At 42.1% G+C, this 20,760-nt stretch overlaps 1 protein-coding gene across 1 annotated transcript in view; it reads right to left on the bottom strand.

Moving 5' to 3' along the window:
* LOC129852725 (extracellular tyrosine-protein kinase PKDCC-like) overlaps positions 1-11,964 on the bottom strand; it is a 39,861-nt gene extending 27,897 nt beyond the window's left edge. Inside the window, exons 1-2 of the mRNA XM_055918386.1 lie at positions 10,840-11,964; positions 1,381-1,503 (exon numbers count right to left, since the gene is read on the bottom strand). Coding sequence (XP_055774361.1) covers positions 1,381-1,503; positions 10,840-11,640 — 924 coding nt within the window. The 5' untranslated portion in view covers positions 11,641-11,964. The remainder of the gene's footprint in view (positions 1-1,380; positions 1,504-10,839) is intronic.
* Positions 11,965-20,760: the final 8,796 nt, after the last annotated feature.

Genomic DNA, 20,760 nt, shown 5'->3' with positions numbered 1-20,760 from the left:
AATTGTTTTAATCAATTATTTGGTGATGTGAATATATTTAGTATAGTTCTATCTAAAAAGGAAAACTTTTTTAATGTTTCACAATTTTTATTTTTATGAAATTTACTGAGGCGGATGGTCCACCCCTTTCTCCTCTGATGAACCTCCACTGGCTGATGTATTTGTTTTGGCAAACTACACTATGAAGCTCCGTGAGGGAGCTCTGACTTTGGTTAAAGGCCGCCTCTCCATGACAAATACAGTGTTGATTAGGGATAAAACAAATGATGCTTTAGGAGGTCATAGACTAGTGTGATGACATGTAGATGGGCTTAGTGTGTAGTGTTATAAATGACAGTGACGGCACATCCAAGGACGTGTTGAGCTGTGCATGTGTCAATGGTTGCACTGGGAACTCTTTAACTAACTTCCCCATGCCCAATTCCAAACCCACCCCTTGCCCTACCCCCCAGGCACTTGTACAAATCTGAAAGGATTGTATAGATGTAAATGATATGGAAGCTCAAGGCACTTAAGCTTTGAAGGCATTGTGAAGCTATTACTACGTTTTTTTATATATATATATATATATATATATATATATATATATATCCATTCCTTTTCTGGTCCATGCCTACAGATATAGGTTGATTTGAAATTTGGCAACAATCTTTCCCACCCTGTATTCATCATCACAAAACGTTTGTGTTGAAGGATCTCTCAGTAGAAGAGCTGGCTGTCTCAGTGAATCTCATCCAGTCTTGCCAGTGAGGAAAGGAAGAAAGGGAGAAAGGAAGAGAAGAAAGGAGGGGATAGAGAGAAGAGAGGAAGAGAGCACTTGCTGGTGATTTCATGCACCGAAGCTCTTTCATCCTCTGTGTGGCAGGCGGGTGGACACTCCCCGGCCACAGGAAGCAATAGAAAATAATTAGAGCGCGGCTCTGTGGCGATAGTGATCGGCAGACCCGGCCCAGGGGCCCCAGCGGCCCAGTGGCACACAGGCCCATGGTACCCAGCTAGGAAGGCAGGAAACTGGGCAGGAGAAGGGCCCTGGCTCTGCAAATACCATCCGCTATACCAGTAGTGTCCCTATAAACCAGGTTAACCAAGCCCCTGTTTCAGCCAATTCGCTCTACATTCTGAGTCAGCCTGCAATGGGTTTGAGTCACAGGCCTTAGTATCTACTTACGCATGTGACCTACCCTCAGTCCCTCAGTGACACCTACCAGAATTCAGCCTATTCTGTTGACTCATACACGTTGCACTCTGTTCAGTGAGCGAGAGGAAATCACACGACGTTGACAAGATAATGATCATGGCAATTTAGCGTTTGATTAAAACACTGTTTGAAGTGAGGGTCCGTGTTAAAGTGAAATGTTTGTGTTGTCCGCTAACACTCACCCTGAAGCGTTCCTCCCAGGAGGTCTGCAGTAGTTGGATCATCTCCAGAGGACTTCCCAGCTCTGTGATGGCTGTCACTGTGTCCTGGATGTCATTGCTGTCTTGGTAGCAGTAGCCGTACAACTGGAGAGGACACAGAGAAACACTGGTTCTTCATCTATACACACACGATATGCACGGAGCGTACAAAACATTAGGAACACCTTCCTACTATTGAGTTGCACGCCCTTTTGTCCTCAGAACAGCCTCAGTTAGTCGGGGCATGGACTCTACAAGGTATCAAAAGCATTCCACAGGGATGCTGGCCCATGTTGACTCCAATGCTTTCCACAGTTGTGTCAAGTTGGCTGGATGTCCTTTGGGAGGTGGACCATTCTTGATACACACGGGGAAACTGTTGAGCGTGAAGAACCCAGCAGCGTTGCAGTTCTTGACACACTCAAACCGGTGCGCCTGGCACCTACTACCATACCCCGTTCAAAAGCACTAAAATCTTTTTTCTTGCCCATTCACCCTCTGAATGGCACACATACACAATCCATGTCTCAATTGTCTCAAGGCTTAAAAATCATTTAACCTGTTTCCTCCCCTTCATCTACACTGATTGAAGTGAATTTAACAAGTAACATTAATACGGGATCATAGTTTTCACCGGGATTCACCAGCTCAGTCTATGTCATCATGCAAAGAGGTGTTCCTAATGTTTTGTACACTCAGTGTAAATCGCATTCAGAAGATTGAATTACTGCATGCCAGTTGCATGCATTCTGATGTTTTTAAATGAAAACGCAATGAGACATGCGAGAGCTTTGGCACTCATTAATGTTTATTTTGGTCGATCGAAGTAGTTTACTCTCCTCTTTATTGCTATGGTAAGTGCCTCCTAGAGATGCCGGCCCTTTGCTTGCATAAACATTTGTGTAAGATAATTTGTGCCAGAAGAACTGGCTAAAATAAGTGGGCATGAAATTCAATCTAAAAGCATAACAACCAATATGGCTGTCAACCATACCATCAGGGAAAACACTGACTATGCAAAACAGAGAAGGTGGCATTGCATGTTGTTTATTGGTTAATAAAAGGCTTTTACAAGTGAATGATGTGAGCATGTAGCATTGTCTGAGAGTAAAGTAGTGGAGGCTTCGTACTCTCTGAGGGTGACTACTGCTTGTTAGCAGTTTGGGTGTGTCTGTGAAGAGCGATGCTGAGACATTTATAGCGGTGCTGTGTGATGGGAAATGTGAGGTGCCCAGTGGGTGCCAACCTTGTGGGAGGAGAGGAGGGGCCTGTGGGCAAGGCTGGCAGAGTGCCCCCTCACCCCACCACTGGGTGCAGCATGACAAACACATGAAGAAGACTGCACTTATAGAGCTTAAATCAGCCCCTTTTCCTTGTGCAGTCAGAATGCATGTATGAATTGAGTTCAGTTGAGGTTAAGTTTTCGAGTGTTGTAGAGTCTCTTTATTTCTCTCTGTAAAAATGGTTCTGTTGAGTAGGTGAATCTAAAGTGCATTTTTGCAGCAAAAGAAGAATGGTGTTTTTTTTATATATATAGGGCCATCAATACAGGACTAACACCTTTTTTTGGAGTGTGTGTGTGTGTGTGTGTGTGTGTGCGTGCGTGCGTGCGTGCGTGCGTGCGCGCGCTCGCGTGTGCGAGAATGCCCTTGGCAATGCCAGAGAAGCTTTCCCAGGGGTTGGAGTGTACGGAAAGTTTTGTTATCTGAGATTGAATTCACAGTAATGACTATTATCAGCACACGCCATCTCCAGGTTGTGTGTACTGTATGCACCACGTCTGCAGCCAGTGCTGAAGTTGGTGGTATTGTGTGCAGCGGAGGCATTCTTGTGCGAACACGACCGCATCAGGGCAGTGTTTTCCCTCCATGTCAGACTAGACTCATCGGCAGCTGAGGCTGCCCAGAGTGAGATAGCAGCTGTACGCATGCTGGGCCAGTGTTTTGTGTTTGCTTTGAATCTGGTGCCATTTTGTCTGACTGGGGTTCAGAGGTCACTCACCTCGGTCGTTTGATCATGTCTTTTTACTGACAAAGGCATGACATCATTGAAGTGTTTCGGAGAAATATTCATCTGTGCAAATGTATTTAGATATTTTTGCAGCGGGATTCTGAACGGTTCCGTCGTGAGTGCTGTTCTGAGTTCAGAATCTATTCTGCTATTGTGAGTTCAGGTCTTGATGTGTCTCTGTTTCTTCTGTACATAGAGGTTTATCTAAGTGCATCTTTGGATGGGTATATATAGAGTATGAGAGAGCGTGGCCTTAGTGAAAAGGCTGAGAAAATCTGAGGTGATGTAAGTGTGAAAAGGCAGGCACATTAGGAACCAAGCCTAGTAGGCCAATCTCCTGGCAGATCACCACTTTCCCGGCCAGAGGCAGGAGTCAGCATGCCATAGCACGGCATGGCCTCACCAGGAACAGAGAGGGGGCCAAGGGCCAGGGCCACAAACACACACCAGCCCAGGGACCAGTCACACTCACACAGGCCAAACCCCCACTGGCCAGTTGGCTGTACACACAAGAAGTGAGTTGAAGGAAGGTTGGAAGGTCTCTCTGTTCTTACTAAACTAAATGTAGGGTTGCGGGAATGTGCATTTCAACTGAGACCGGTTAATAATGCTGAGAGTTGAAGATGGACAAAGAGAATGAATCCATGCGGGTTCTGCTTGAGGTGAGGCCGGGTGACCAGAGTAGCGGTCAGAGTGAGACGGGTCTAGCAGCCAAGAGGGGGTGCTGCTGCTTGAACGGTTGCCCTGCTCGAGTAGCAGATGAAATAGTCGAGAACATATGCTATGCGCGTCAGAATATGCCAACGCACCGGAGCTCCACAAAAGCATTTCTGTGTGGGACATTATTAATGTGTAAATAAACGCCGGGGTCGGCAGGGCAGTTAACCCAGTCACCACACGCTCTTTAACGAAGGCCTCCTGGCCCCCGATCAAACCGGCCCCGGGGCGGACATGTTTGTCCAGAGATGAAATCCCCAGCATCTGCCAGAGCAGAGAGCACACTGCTGCTCTTCTGTTGGACAGGGTCACTCCAAGACTGAGTGTCCGTCAAACAAGAACATCTCTATCATACCAACTGGATTCTCTCTGCTACGGACTGGGTGGGGACTTACTGTAAGCCCAATAACAAAAGTAGAGCTTTTAATTTCACTCACAAATCAGGTAATAAGTAACATACGTAACTATTATTCATGAAATTGTATGAAATGCATGTTTGAAGTGTATCCATGTGCAGCGTAGGGGTTTAACTTTGTGCGTGTGTGCGTGTGCGTGTGTGTGCGTGCGCGCGTGCGTGCATGCGTGCGTGCATTTTTTTATCCTTGTGGGGACCAGAAGTACTCACAAAGATAGTAAAACAAGGGGACATTTCACCGTTCCCCAAAAGGAAAAAGGCTATTTTCGGCATATGGGCTTGGTTTACAATTAAGGTTAAAATTAAGGTAAGTTTAGGGATTTAGAGTTAAGGTTCGGGTTCATGTTAGGGTTAGGTTAAGGGGTTAGGGTTAGGTTTAGGGTTAAGGTTCGGGTTCGGGTTCATGTTAGGGTTAGGTTAAGGGGTTAGGTTTAGGTTTAGGGTTAAGGTTCGAGTTCGGGTTCATGTTAGGGTTAGGGTTTGGGTTCATGTTAGGGTTAGGTTAAGGGGTTAGGGTTAGGTTAAGGGGTTAGGTTAAGGGGTTAGGTTAAGGGGTTAGGGTTAGGTTTAGGGAAAATAGGATTTTGAATTGGAATCAATTGTTTAGTCCCCACAAGGATTGTGTGTGTGTGTGTGTGTGTGTGTGTGTGTGTGTGTGTGTGTGTGTGTGTGTGTGTGTGTGTGTGTGTGTGTGTGTGTGTGTGTGTGTGTGTGTGTGTGTGTGTGTGTGTGTGTGTGTGTGTGTGTGTGTGTGTGTGTGTGTGCGTGTGTGTGCAAGCGTCGAATGACATTAATGGTTGGATTCGGTATGCCTTGTTTTAATCAGAGACTTGGACAAAGTGCAACTGGCAGAAACCCCTCTGTCATTTTCCTTTTCCATGTGAATTGATCCTAGTACATTAGATGGATTTGAGACTCATAATGCATTAAATAGAGGAGGGTGAAATTGTTTAAACCGTAAGTTTGGGTGCATAAAGGGGTTTAAACGTTTTGAGTTTCGATGATTACACACTCCGTTTATTACATCTTTCCCCTTCTATAATTTGCATGACTTCATAGGGTTGAAAACAAATTCTGGGAGCGAGCGTTCTGGAAGAAAATATGTATGACTGTTAACTTAGTACTTTTTGGATGACTGTAAAATCGATAGATTTATTATTATTTTTTGGGGCTGAATTTGGTGCCTTCCATCTCAACGAAATAGGGAAGGAAGCACATGGAAACAGAAACAAGTTTGTTGAGTAAGAACTCTCATCAACTTGTTTTCTCCAACCGCTCAGTAAAAATAAACAACATTTCAAAACGGGGTGGCGTAGGAGAGGGCTGCACACAAGGTGTGTTGCAGGAAGAATTTACTCCCAATACTCTGGAGTGAAATTCCTCTTCTTATTTCCTCCTTAAACACGTCACAGGGTTTGTCAAATCAATACCTGCCCTTCAGACTACCAGTTAACAGGAGCTGAGCATGTTCTCAGAGTGAAATAAAGGGGAGAGAAAGAGCTACAGAGCTTCAACTAATGCAAATGATGTGGGAGACTCGCTGGCCATTTCAAGTAATGTTTCACACGAATGTAACTTCATCCGATCACATACTTGTTCACATTTCTCTTTTAAAACTTGAGGGACTTTTTATAATGTTCTTTGAGCACATGCACAACAGCCCATATTCAACTTCAAAACTGTACTCTCCTTGACTTTCTTTATCTACTTAGAAGTGATGACGTGCATGTATTGTATATTCCTCGGAAAGTTTCAGAGCAAGCAGAAATGTCCTATGTTTATGTGGTGAGGGTCTGGGGTTCTGGGGGTCATGAGGGCACCCTGCTCTCCATGTAGAGTGTGGGGGCTGCAGGGCTGCTGAGCCCCAACATACCCAGTGTTGATCAGAAACAGGGCTGAGGGCTTAGAGAGGCAGGGCAGGCCCTGGACAACATTTCACTGGCGTTCTCTTTCCCCCCCAGCTTCCTTCCCATGGAAGTCGGAGGTTAAAGTGTTAACCCTGGCTTAATTGCAACTCTGTCTCCAGTCCACTCATCCTCAAACTGACCCCAAGGCCCACAGACACCCAGCTTTCACATTAACACAACCTGGTTACTGATTCCCCAACTAATGGAGGAGATCTCCTGAGCAGGCCCTGGGGGAGAGGCTGACAGAGTGACACGCTTGTGTAAACATAATCCAGCTACACAGCCAGAAACCGGCCCACACCCCTCCTGCAGCCCAGAGGTCCCACCACTCGCAGATCATCTGTATCCGCCACATATACTTTCGCTGACAGGTAGCCCTTACATTCATGTCATTACGTAGACACTCTTGTCCAGAGGGAATGCATACGTTTTCATAGTTTTTCTTTCTACCATACTGGTCCACCATGGGAATCGAACCCACAACTATGGTGTTGTGGGTTCAAGCGCCATGCTCTACCAACTGAGCCACACGGGCCCTCCTCCCCCTCATTCCCTCCACCCCACACATCCTCAGTCCAGGCAGGCAAGCAGCCCCTCTTGTTATCTCCCTCACTGATCAGCTCAAATTCATATTGTTCACACTCGTTCTAACACGGACGAGGGCAGAGAAAGGTGGACGGCGCCTGCGGTGCGTGCCGGTGTAAGAAACACGTGTCCACAATCCACCTCGACCTCCCAGTCAGTCGCTCACAACAACTCCTCTCCTCTTCACAGGAGGCGTCCCCCATCTATCGCGGACAAACAGTATCAGTCAACATGGCTATTGACACCAAAAGTGTGCTGAGTTAGGAGAACAGAGACGAACTGCTTTGGTTTCTACCTCTGATCCCACTCTCTCCAGTGAGAGAGCATGGGCCTCTGCCCTTCCTCTCATACGGAGGACTGGTCAGAGGTAGACACTAACCAGACAGTGTGCTGTAGACTGTTTTGCTCAGACAGAGCCAGACTTCATTACTCGAACAGGATATATTGGATCAGCAGAACTGGACATGAAATACTCTTTGGGATACTAAACATACTAAAACGTTTACTTGCAATCAACCAGTTGTTATGTTTGCACACATTGTTTTTGTAAACGATGCATTGATGTCAATGGGAGATTTACGTGAAAAATGTTGTTATACATACAGATCTCAAGTTATGGTTCTAGTAAGTCAAATTAATATCAACCTAAGCCAGCTAAAATAAACATTTGTTTTAGTAATGGAGATATTGCTCCAATTCAGTCTTCAAGTTAATATATTATTTTTTCCCTGTGATTTATTCTTTCTACGGCTAGTGGAGCATGCCAGTTAACTTTACCCTAGAAGTCATTCAGGCATTTTTCCTGGTGCACAAAAAAAGTGCATGTATTAGCCTTAAGGCCAGTGTGCTCATGTTCATAGAGGAATGAAAAAGAAATAATATTTTCCCTATGATTAGAGAGAGAAATTCCATACCATTTCCAGTTTATGTTAACATTTTCTAAAGCAATTCCTGTAATCCCTCAATGTAGCTTCCATGCCAGAAAATGAATTTTGTTATTTTTTATGTTTATCCTGAAATAAATCATCTTGGTATTATTCGCTTATGACAACGATGATAGAGTGGGATAGCCAAAGTGCACTTTCCAGTCACACAAATGCTAGGGTGTGTGTGTGTGTGTGTGTGTGTGTGTGTGTGTGTGTGTGTGTGTGTGTGTGTGTGTGTGTGTGTGTGTGTGTGTGTGTGTGTGTGTGTGTGTGTGTGTGTGTGTGTGTGTGTGTGTGTGTGTGTATATTACACTGTGATGGTCAGAAAAGTCTGAGTGGACACACAAACCAAGACTCCAGTACTACAAAAAAGTTTTTTTTTTTTTAAATGTACACAAATAAACACTCCTGTATTACAGTCAATATTAATGTAAGTCTGTACCTATCACAACATGGACTAGTAAGTGAGCGATGAGAGATGGGCAGCTACTATATTGGGCTCTACTCCCCCCTGACTCCACAACGGAACTTCTATAACGAAAATAACTGCCTATTGATGAATAAACCAAGTAAAACATTAAAAACAGGCCAGTTGTATTAACATGCTGTGGTGACATGTAGTCAGTCCCCTGTTCAATGCGGTTGTCAAAAAAGAATGTCTGGTTAAAGTTAAAGTTATAGCTTGGCCATCAAGTTTTGAGGAGAGTTTTGATATGAGTTAATAATGTGAAATATCTCAATTATTGAATGTAAATCAATTGAAAGACACCCAGTTAGTTATAAGTTAAAGATTTAAATAAGTTACAAAAAGTGTTAAAGGCCTAACTACCCATAGCCTTACTAAAGTCTAAAAATGTCAATACATTTTTTTAAATGTTTTACCTACATTGGTTTTATATATTCATTTTGTATTTTAATTCAAGGTTAATGTGGGTTTAACATTGTTTGACAATAATATGTGCTTTACAATAATACACATTTTGTAAGGTTGTGATATTGTTTTATTGTTTGCAATTTAAATCTTGTTAAGAATGTAAACTACCTCTAAAGCTTCATACAGGGTAAATAACTTGATTATGGGCCAGATATTCACTTATATCCTCGGCTAGGGTATCATTCTTAAAATGTTTCTACATACACCACGCAAACAAAAAGATAAAGTCTGATTAGAAGTGACTCAAAATATGTAGGACACATTTAGTTTAAATAGATCACTTCCAGTTCCGACTGTGCTAACAAAATACTTATGTATAGCAATTCTGATCAAAAGATCACAAACGTATAATATTGTCCAGGAAATTATTTTAGGGAGCATAATTGATTACATGTATTGTATTTTAATACATGTTCTGTATAGACTATTTGGCTACTGTCTTGGTTCTGGTGTACCATCCTAGAAAACAATAGGTCGATCTTGAAAACGTGCCACGTTTTACTTGGTTAAAGTGCAACTATTGTTTTACCTTAAATTAGCCTACCTAATTTTGATTGGGTTATAATAACTAGCCTACACTTGATTTCAAAAACAAAACGGCACGTTTTCCCCTGGATTGATGACTACTTATCTATCTATCCAGCAACAGTTGCGATGAAGGCATGAAAGGCCCTCAACAACGTCGTTTGGATTCCTGTTGTTTGGATATATTAATTGGGCCTCATGCGGTACATATTACAGTAAAGCACAGACTTAGACCTATATGCTGTAGCCTATAAATGCCACTGTAACCAGTACCTCAAGGCCATATAGTTTCTCAAACAGTAGCCTAACATGTGAAACATTAGAAGAACATTCTTCAAATATAGGCCCTATATCGGGAAAATGTGAGATGCGTGAGGATAGGCGTGCAACTGTTCTTGCGCATAAATCTAGGGAAACGTGTACAGGCATTGCTATTTGTAGACCTACATTGTAGGCCTATATGGATTATACATGCTTTATTAGTGTGGATATTGATAAGGCTATTTGGCCTAGGCTACTTATCTCCGTCTGAATTGTAAAATCGTCCTTTACGCATGCATGCACTTATTTTGGTGGTGTTATAGACAAGCTACTTAAAGACGCGCTGTTAATATAACGTAATAAAAAGGCCTTCTTACTTTTTTTTTACACAAATGTATTATGATTTACCCGCGTATCGGTAGGCTACGCCACAGATCTTGTGTAAATGCAAATAAAATACAAGGTAGAATGCGGGAAAGCCGCGGGCGTCCCACCGCTCACCGGCTCTTGTAGCATGCAGATCCAGCAAACCGCTGAACGGCTTAAAATCGACAGGGTAACAATGAAGCGATGGCGCTCATTCAACTCTAAACTATTAAATCAGCCACTAAACGGATAACACATCATCCAAATAGCACTATTAATAATAGGCTAACCGTGCACTTATTTCATGTTGCCCATTTTGTTTTCACTGCACTCTTGGACTGATTTCTCAAGTAATCTCGTGGAAATGGAATACACACCAATGTCCAAAGTGTTCAACCTATGTGTCACTTTTGACACGCCGAGAGGCTTAACGTAAAGTTTCACACCTATGGTTATTCAGTCATTAGGGAAAGAATGATTCATGGTTTGGCTGTTGGTATAAGACAAAATGGCAATTAACTAACTTCGATACTGCGTAAAGAGCACAAATGGGGTTACATTTGAAGTCAAACTTAAATGATTTATAGGGCCACTGCTACAAGTTATAATGAAATTCATGGATTTCAGATCAAATCCTTTAGGGAATAGGCAACAGAAACAAAGATATAGTACATCTTAAATAGGTCTGTGTGTGATACTAGGCCTATGGCTAAATAAATAATTGTGCAACAGAAATGGCTAAAAGACACCGATCAGTAAGGCATCAATTTGTTAGCTAGCCTAGATATAGATTACCTTTAGAATGTTGGGGTGCTGAAGCCTTTCCATTAGCGTCATTTCTTTCACTATTTTGAAGGACGCCAGTCTGTAGCAGTCTCCAGGTGAACCATATTTCTTTACGCAATTTTCCATATCGTGTCCCCCGAAATCCACCGATTTCAGAGCCACCGACAAGCTGTTGTTGAGAGACGCCTTGTAGACAGCCTTTGTGTAGCCTGAGCCGAGGTACTGAACATTGGTCACGTTGTCTATGCTGCTGCAGCCAAGCATCCGAGTACCGTTAACGCTGCTCAAAGTCATAGTGAAATCTTTCCGTGATGCTGTGTGCATGTATATGGAAGGTGAAGGTCGATTTTGAAAACGCGTCTGTCGGTTATCGGTTCGCTCAATTACTTTGACAGGGTCCCAATTGTCCCCTGGCTCTGAATCCATGAGCCTCCGTCTCTCCAGCTGGCGGACTGGGTCTCCGGTGCCAGACCCATGTGCTTGGCGCTGACGGTACCGCACAACCTCATCGAATCTTTCTCGTATCTGCAGCAGAAGGTCCTGATGATGCCTGCTTCCTACGGCAGGTTTACTATTGGACTCGGCCACCGCTTCAGTGACTGACTCGCCGACGTGAAGCTGTGAATCGCCTGTAACCCGCTGCTGTTTTTCGTGGTAGTACCGATGTACTCTATGGTCGTGGTTCTGACGGTGCTCAAACCCTGGTATGTACAGCAAATTCATCAGTGTACCAAGGAAGAAGGCAAGACAGAAGCCTGCCGCGACCACAATCCTTCTGCGCTTCATTGTGATCAGTTTGATGAATAGCATTACAATATGTCTGTTTTCGCCTCCAGCCTCCGCCTAGCAGTCTACCACCTCTGTAGCCGTGCCCGGAGTCCACGGTTCTATCGTGCGCGTCAGAACTTAATGGTATACCGATGCCTCGAACGATGCCGAATGCGCTATGATCACGTCTTCATCTTGATTATGATTTATGCAGCCAAGCAAGTAGAAGATCCTCCCCATATAAGGTTGATTATGGTGATACACTTGCCTTCACAGACTGCAAAGCCCACCACTTATGTAGCCTATGCGCGCATCAGGCAGGGGTCCTCTCTCGTAGCCTACTAGAAGCCCCCTGAGCGACTAAACAACCGTGACGCCACTGTGATTGACAGCATACGTATATCATGCAGCTGTGAGCACTGTAGTTCTCCAGGCAGTGCATTTTCATTAGGGTACGTCTTGTATAGAAAATCTTACGACCACACTACCCATGGTGCAATGTGAAAAATCCAGACACTGGACACTGAGTTCCAACAAACCAGCAGCTGTGGGGCGGTGTTTGAGGGTTCTTCGAAATGCCTTTTCGAGTAATGGCACGCGCAAAAGCTGACCACTGAAGCGAGTGATGAAAGCGCATTCGTTGATTGATGGACATTAATAATAATATCTAGTATTGCTCTTGATGGATGAATCTTGTTTTAAATCACAATTTTGAATGGCTAGGCTTATATGTGTTTTAAATATAGACTTCATTTAATGTTTGCGAAATCCTTTCTAATAGGGGCCTACGCCTCAGCAATAGAAAAGGGGATGCCTAGTCAGTTGTATAACTGAATGCATTCAACTGAAATGTGTCTTCCGCATTTTACCTAAACCCTCTGAATCAGAGAGGTAAAGGGGGGTTTCCTTAATCGACATTCACGTCATCGGCGCCCGGGGAACAGTGGGTTAACTGCCTTGCTCAGGGCAAAACGACATGTTTTTACATTGTAAACTCCGGGATTCGATCCAGCAACCTTTCGATTACTGGACCAACGCTCCTACCTGCCAGACTACCTGGTCACTCCTTAATTTAAGCCAATTGGTATCTATCTAGTAGATGTTCTTCTGATGGTCTATTGTTACACAACATGACAAGTAGGTAAGTTGAAATGTTTTCAATGAATAATGAGCATTGCCCTTAGAAGAGACAACAAAAAATTTGAGCACAATGCTTTTCAGCAAGTATTGCATTTAGCTAACACTTTTGGATTGCTTTAAATCTACAACCTCGGTTTTAAATTGATAGAGAAGTTGAGACTCCTTGCAGGCTGAAGTTATGCGAGCCCCTCTGTTACTTGGAAAGAAAAATGTGTATAATTATGTCTCTGGGGTCGGAGAAGTAAAAATAAATTAAAAGCAGACATTACAAAAAAAGCATTATAAATAATCAAATAATAGGCTCCAATGAGGCTTTGTTAAACTCGGCTGAGATAAGCATTCCTCGAATGGAATCTCATGTTAGCCAGCACCCCCGTCCTCCTAAATAAATCCCGTGATGTTTGTCTACTGTAAATACACTGTAGCAGTGCCAGTGACGTTAAAAAAATGAGCCACGACCCATTTTTAGTTGGCTCAAACAGAGAGTTCACGCAGGGGTCTCGCTCTCTATTGTGGTAAACAATGATGAACTTTAAAATAATGTTATTAATAATGCCCTCGTTTTTTTTATTGGATTACTTTTAATGACAAATTAGTTATTTCTGGTGTTGCAGAGGCGAGACCGAGCGGCCTCTATGGCTTCATTAGGCCAAAAAAAAAAAATCAGCAGGATGACACGGCGAGACCAATCTAAACCCTGCTGGGGCTCCGGATAGTGTAGACCTGAATGCTAGTGACACGTCTATCCATCAAACCCACATTACCATGCTGTTAGCAACTAATTAACACATACAATCAACCTGGAAACTGAACAAACAAAGCGGAGACAGCGGGGCGCAGCCGCATGAGGAGGGGGTAGGGGGCTTATAGCTTGGGTTAAGATATATTCGTCTCGGTTTAAAAAGGTCAGAGTAGTGTAAAAATGATTATATTACATACTATGTTATACTATATTAGCCTACATTATATTATATATTAGGAACCATTGTTTGTTTTTGGACAGATTGGTAAGGATCATTTTGGATGGAACTGTAGTGGAGCTGAAGCGTTGTAGTAACTATACCTCATTATAGTAACTATACCTCATTATAGTAACTATACCTCGTTATAGTAACTATACCTCATTATAGTAACTATACCTATACCATTGTATAGTGTATGGAGCAGTTCTTGTCACGTTAAGACTGTTTTATGTCCAAAAGTGGCATGGCTGTAGAGAAGAGTTGCTTAGGAGGATCATAATTAAACATTCTGACAATAATAGTGATTTATAATAATAATAATCAAATAATTAACAATTTGTGTATTTGGCATTTCTTTTTCTTTACTTTTACACACAGTGATTGCATTCAATCATTGTTATCTGGTAATATAAATGGCTCATTAGAGAATGATTGGTCACACTTATCTAGGCCTATTTAGCAAAGTCATCCTTACATTGTGATGTAAATTATATATTTTTTTATTTAACCTTTATTTAACTAGGCAAGTCATTCTTATTTACAATGACGGCCTACCCCGACCAGACCTGGACGACGACGCTGGGCCAATTGTGCACCGCCATGGGACTCCCAATCACGGGCGGATGTGATACATCCTGGATTCGAACCAGAGACTGTAGTGACACCTCTTGCACTGAGATGCAGTGCCTTAGTAAATATTAGTTCATATTTAGGCCTATTTTTGCAGCCCAACTGTCAACAAGTTTTGACTTGTGCAAGATAGCCTAATCACCATAACGCACTGACACAAAACATCTAGAATTCTTTCTTTGACTGAATTTTTGAGGAACAGGAGTGATGTGTAAGGAAATGGTATTTTCCTCATGAGTGGTGCAGTTGTTACTGTAGTATTTCCGATTCCTTACTACAAGGGTGGAGAGGTCATTTATTTGTATGGCCTGGTTTGGGGCGTAGGCCTACAGCTCTGCAGGTGGGGAGGCCCAGTGCCCCTCAGGGGAGCTATCATGCATTAATCCCACTTAAATAACTTCATTTTCTTGAGGATTTCTGGGGACAATAGCCAAACATACTATTCTTATAACCACTGTGCTGCGGGGCCTAAACTTTTAAGGTTTCCATTTAACCGGCCGTTTACATGAGAATCCTCACAGAGGGAGTGGTGGTTGGCTGGCTCGGGGGGGTGACGGATTAGCCTGCTGCAGTGCAGGAATGTTTAGCCTTTGCTGTCCCTTTGTGATTGGCGCAACCCACGGCTGCATGTGACTGAGCTAATCCTTTTACAATCTATTTTCTGAGGGTGATAATTATAGCCTATGCGTCGGTTACTGTAAGCCACACATTAATTAAAAGGGTTATGGGGGGCATAGGTTGACCATTCATTGTGTGCTTAAGAAGGCCTAATATGTCACCCGAAGTAATGGCATGTGTCAATCAATCAAGTTTGAGCCGAAAATAATGATCAGCAACCTGCAAATGTGAGAGGTATAAATATATCAGCGGTAAACTTGTACATTTTGTTGCAAAGGACCCAAAGGTCAAAAGGAAATGAGCTAGTTTCTTGCGTAAGCCTTTTTAGCCAGAGACATTTCTGAATCAGAACTTCAATGTACAGTGGAGTCAAGTCAACTGGAGCTGTTTTTAGTCAATATAATTAATTTCTGAACAGTGTCTTGATGTTGTATCTATTACATTTGCTGTGTGTCTTATTCATGGTTTTGATTTTAGAAATGCACTGTACATGTATTTAATTTCCCACTTTGGTGCCAAGCTTTTTTATGGTCCGTTTAAGTTGAAACTGATTTCATTTCCATCTGGACCTTTAGTCAGGAGTTTTGCATGGTTTTCTTCTTCCTGTCCTCTTGCTGGCTGCTGTAGAAAAGTAGAGTAAACCCATATCAGTGTCTGAGACGAGAGAGAGCTTTCTTTACTCCGTAAGAGTTATGTTTTTAGCGATTAACTTCTGGTCCTGTTTAGTGGAGAAATGAGGAAGTTGGCGAGAAAGAGAGAAAGGAGGAGAGAGAGAAAGACCGGGAGGAGGGCCTGTGCCGGCCCACCAACACTCAGTCACACTCTGAGTTTATGAGCCTCAGACTATGTGTGAATGTGACCTTGAAACAAGCATGCGCTTTGGTAGGAGCCATTAGGAAACGTGTCAGTGGATTAAGCCCGGGCCACGGCGTGCGTACGTGTGCACGCATGTGTGTGTGTGTGTGTCTGTGTCTGTGTGTTTATGCACGCCCCTCCCTACCAACAACCCTGGGTATCAGTAAGATGATAAATGCAATGCAGGTGATGGCAGACACTTATCTCAGTAAGACAGTGCAAATGAATGTGTTTAATAAACACAGCTACTCCACAGGAGCTACCCCACTACCTGCCATGGGGGTCAGATACACTTCATTGCATTTATCCCATTTAGCTTTGACTGAAAGCTGCATGCAGCGCTCTCCAGTTTTCGCTCCAATCTTCCTATTTAATTGCAAATTATTATATCTAATGAGTTGTAATGTGGATCATGGCTTGGAGCACAATGCGACACTTGTCTTTATTTGGCCAATACAATGCTATCCAGCTAGCACAAAACTTTCTGAGAACAATTTGTTTCTTAGACCTGGGTGAGAGCGTGGTTGTCCTATGGTTATTTTGCATATGGTTATTTTCCCACAACATTCTGGGAATGGTGAATATTTGCTTGCTTTTGGAACATTCAAATCATATTTAAAGAACTTGACCAAAAAAAAGTTATTGTCTTGGTATTTCATTACTTTATACAACATTTACTGAAAGTTCAAATATGGTTACATTTAATTTCATCCAAATGGTTTGACATTGGGATTGTTCTCAAATAGTTCCAAGAACGTTAAGAAACAATGTTGTTCTGTGGGAATTTCAGTACTTCCACAGAAGTTCCCATGTGGTTCTATTTAATGTCATATTTGTACTACATTCTGGGAACGTTCTCAAAAATGTTGTGAGTGATGCTGCGTTCACGTGCTAGTCAGAATTAGGAAACTCTGAAATCTCTGACTTGGAAAGTCATTGTAAAAACATGAACTCCGAGTTTCCAACTTGAAAGTACCAGACCAAATAATTTACGCTTATTTGAACTCATAAGTTCCGAGATGCGATAGCACGTGAACGCGACATTAAGCAATGTTCTCAGAATTTTCTGAGAACGTATGGTTCTCTTTTATGTCAGTTCTTGACAATATTCTGGGATTTTTCAACAACAACAAAAAATTCGACACATTAACAAGCTCTAAATTCTGTTCTCAGAACATGAACAAAAACTTTCCGCAAAATCACAAGACAACTTTAGTAATGTTCTAAGAATGTTATTTAAAAACATATAGGTTGTCATCAATAAAACATCACAATAAGGTGCACAGTGTTCTATTTGTTTTCTGGGGGGCATGGAGAGCCCGCAGCTCAGTTAAAATCATTGACAAATCTGTGAAATTTTTAAGGGATTGTTAAATAAATATGAACTACTTGGTTGTAATATCATCACACCTTGAAAAGTATAGCCAGAATTACAAATTTCAGGTTATTCCATGCAAAATAATTGCGTGCATTTAGCTCTATCATCAGAGTTATAGGCCTACAGCAAAAAGGCCTAACTGCATACTTTTCATGATCAGTAAACAATTGATCAGGTAATTTCAGAAACGTGAGGGTAGCCTCACGATATCGCTCAATATTGACCACCATTAATTGGATATTTGAGTGATATAAAATAAAAGTGAACTATACTTGACAAGTATGAGTGCTCTAGGTTAATTTCCCAAACTATTGTGGGGTCTGCCTGTCAAGCAGCAGAAGGGCGCATTTGCCGATGTAAACATTGCGGTTGGCTGATAATGTTTAATTTGCAAGTTACCAGTAAAAACTTTGTATAGTTAATAAAGTAGACCTAATATACTTTTATTCTGCAACCAACGTAGGCCTACATAGTGTTGGACCAAGTCAAATTGGCTAGCTAGCTAATAACATATCACGTCAATATGGCTAGTTAACAAGCTAACCTTCAGGGGATAAACTAGATGGCTATTTGCAAATATTATTTGATTTGCTTGCCATCTATAGTGGTGATGACATTAGTCTGACTGACCACTTTACCAGGACGATGTCAAGCTCTTGCCAAAAGCCTCTGATGAAGCTAAAAGACACATGTTGCGATTTCTTTAGCTAGCTAGCAAGTTAGCTACATGCCAAATGGATTTGGCTACCCTCATGTATCTGTAAATACATGATCAATTGATGTTTACTGATTGCTGTATAATGATAGAGAGCTACATGTGGAATGATGATAGAGTTAAATGTGGAATAATCGGGAAAGGGTAACTCTAACTATGCTCTTTAACGTGATGATATTAAAACCAACTAATTATAACATTTATTTAACAATCCCTTGAAAACAGCACGCAGTAGTTGTCAATGGTTTTAGCAGAGCTGGAGGTCTCTTTGTTCCCCAGCAGCTAAATAGTTTCTTGATAATGACCTATACATTCTGTTCTCAGAACATGAAGGAAAAAAACACGAGAAAACTAGTAACATTCAGAAAACATTCTAAGAATGTTATTTAAAAAAAAATACACATTCCGTTCTCAGCGTCTAGAAAAATCTCTGTCCTTTATAATTGTGTTCTGCCGTGTTTGCCGCGCCCACTAATTGGCCACACTTGATCTTAATGAGTGCTTGTTTCCTTGGACATGGGGTCTGCTTGAATAGACAAAAATGAAAAGCTTTGTATGAGTAAAAAAACATTGCATGCTAGCTCCATCCTGGTGGCACAGTGGACTTATTCCATGGATAGAGAACAGAAGATCATAGGTTAAAATCTCCCTGATGCCCTGTCACAATAGAAAATAAATGCGTTTGCGTGATGAATGTCTAAGCAAATTCATTTCCGTGTGTCCTATCTCTGCTTGGAGTTTTTTTTTAAATGATCCCAAAATAAGCTAGAGGTATTATTAAAAGTCTTATTAAAACATTCAGTGAATGTTAAGGAAGTTATTCAAAAACCTTCAAACAACCTTACATTTTCCTAGTTAGGAATTAAGAAAAGTTTCAATAATAACCATAAAACTTTCACAATATTTAGAGAATGTTATCAGAATGTTATTTTATTACCTTTAAAAAACCTATAATTTCCATTCTCAGAGCATTAATAAAATTCCCAGGAAAACTTTCAAAGAACCAGATTAAAATATTCTCAGAACCTCCCTGCAACCTAACAATAAACGTTCACAGAACAGGCAACATTTTCAGTTCTGTTCTCAGAATGTTTAAAGGGTGACTGCACTTCCTAATTTTGCCTTTAAAAAAAAATGTTTTAATCAATGCTCATTAACAAATGCTAGCGGCCATGACTGGAGGCAAACGAGAGTTGTCTTGGGGGTTTGATGTGGGTGTTTCTTGGGTGTGTTGTTGCCATTCAATCACAACAAAAAAAGACCAGTAGTGAGTACAGCGAGGTAAGCTAAGCTAGCTTTGCTATGGAGAGAACAAAGTTTTGAAGTTGAGGACTTATTACCTAATGACTGACTCTACATCTCAAGATGGTCGAACTAATTCAGTTCCGAGTGTGGGCAAAAACCTGCACTGTGTTTGGCCAAGCTGACAGCAGCTAGCTAGCATATATTGGTTATAGCTGCAGCTGGCTCTCCTGTCTAGCCAGAGCCGCCAGAAAACATGTGGCGAAACAGCATTTGCCCAACTACTTTTCAATCTCGACACACCAATCACCGTAACTTCTCAGCCGGGGTGGAAAAAGTACCCAATTTGTCATACTTGAGTAAAAGTAAAGATGCTTTAATAGAAAATGACTCAAGTAAAAGTGAAAGTCACCCAGTTAAATCCTACTTGAGTAAACATCTAAAAGTATTTGGTTTTAAATATACTTAAGTATCAAAATTAAATGTAATTGCTAAAATATACTATATCAAAAGTAAAAATAATTTCAAATTCCTTATATTAAGCAAACCAGATGGCACCATTTTCTTGTTTTTCTTTTTAATTTGTGGATAGCGAGGGGCAAGCTCCAACACTCAATTCACAAACGAAGCATGTGTTTAGTGATTCCACCAGACCAGAGGCAGTAGGGATAACCAGGGATGTCCTCTTGATAAATGTGTGAATTAGACCATTTTCCTGTACTGCTAAGGATTCAAGATGGAACAAGTACTTTTGGGTGTCAGGGAAAGGAGGCGCACAATTGGCCCAGCGTTGTCCGGGTTAGGGGAGGGTTTGGCCGGCTGGGACTTCCTGGTCCCATCGCACTCTAGCGACTCCTTGTGGCGGGCTGTACGCCTGCAAGCTGACCCCAGTCGCCAGTTGGACGGTGTCTCCTCCAACACATTGGTGCAGCTGGCTTCCAGGTTAAGCGAGCAGTGTGTCAAGAAGCAGTGCGGCTTGGTAGGGTCGTGTTTCCAAGGACGCATGGCTCTCGACCTTCGCCTCTCCCGAGTCCGTAGGGGAGTTGCAGCTATGGGACAAGACTGTAACTACCAATTGGGGAGAAGGGGTAAAAGCTTCTCAGCGCATTTTTGTGTTCCAGTTCAACATTTACCTGCTCTGCCATAGTCTACCATTGAAAACCATTGAAAAGACGACACACAGAGGTTGTGCTATTTGTATTTGAGCAATATGATTGGCCATTCATTCAAGCACCACTACATTCCCGCAACTCACAACTTCTTGAGCAGTACAAAAGTGAATAGCTACGTTCCCACAGCACACTAGCTGTCCTGAGCAAAAAGAGGCACCCATCAATCTACTCAATGAGCATTTATATAATATTTCTTGTCTTGTCTCTCCTTATGTCCGCTGTTAGATCTTTCCCAGGGGACAAATCCCAGAACTACTAATATCCCTACAACAGGTGTAGGCTACATGTGGACATTGTACAAACATCTCAACGCTACTGAGCACTTGTTGGCTTCTTTTCCTTCACTCTGCGGTCCAACTCATCCTAAACAATCTCAATTGGGTTGAGGTCGGGTGATTGTGGAGGCCAGATCATCTGATGAGGCACTCCATCACTCTCCTTCTTGGTCAA

Source organism: Salvelinus fontinalis, chromosome 1 (assembly GCF_029448725.1).
Source record: "Salvelinus fontinalis isolate EN_2023a chromosome 1, ASM2944872v1, whole genome shotgun sequence".
Taxonomy (NCBI): domain Eukaryota; kingdom Metazoa; phylum Chordata; class Actinopteri; order Salmoniformes; family Salmonidae; genus Salvelinus; species Salvelinus fontinalis.
Note: the sequence above shows the minus strand (reverse complement) of the source record. Positions and strands in the feature narration are given on the sequence as shown.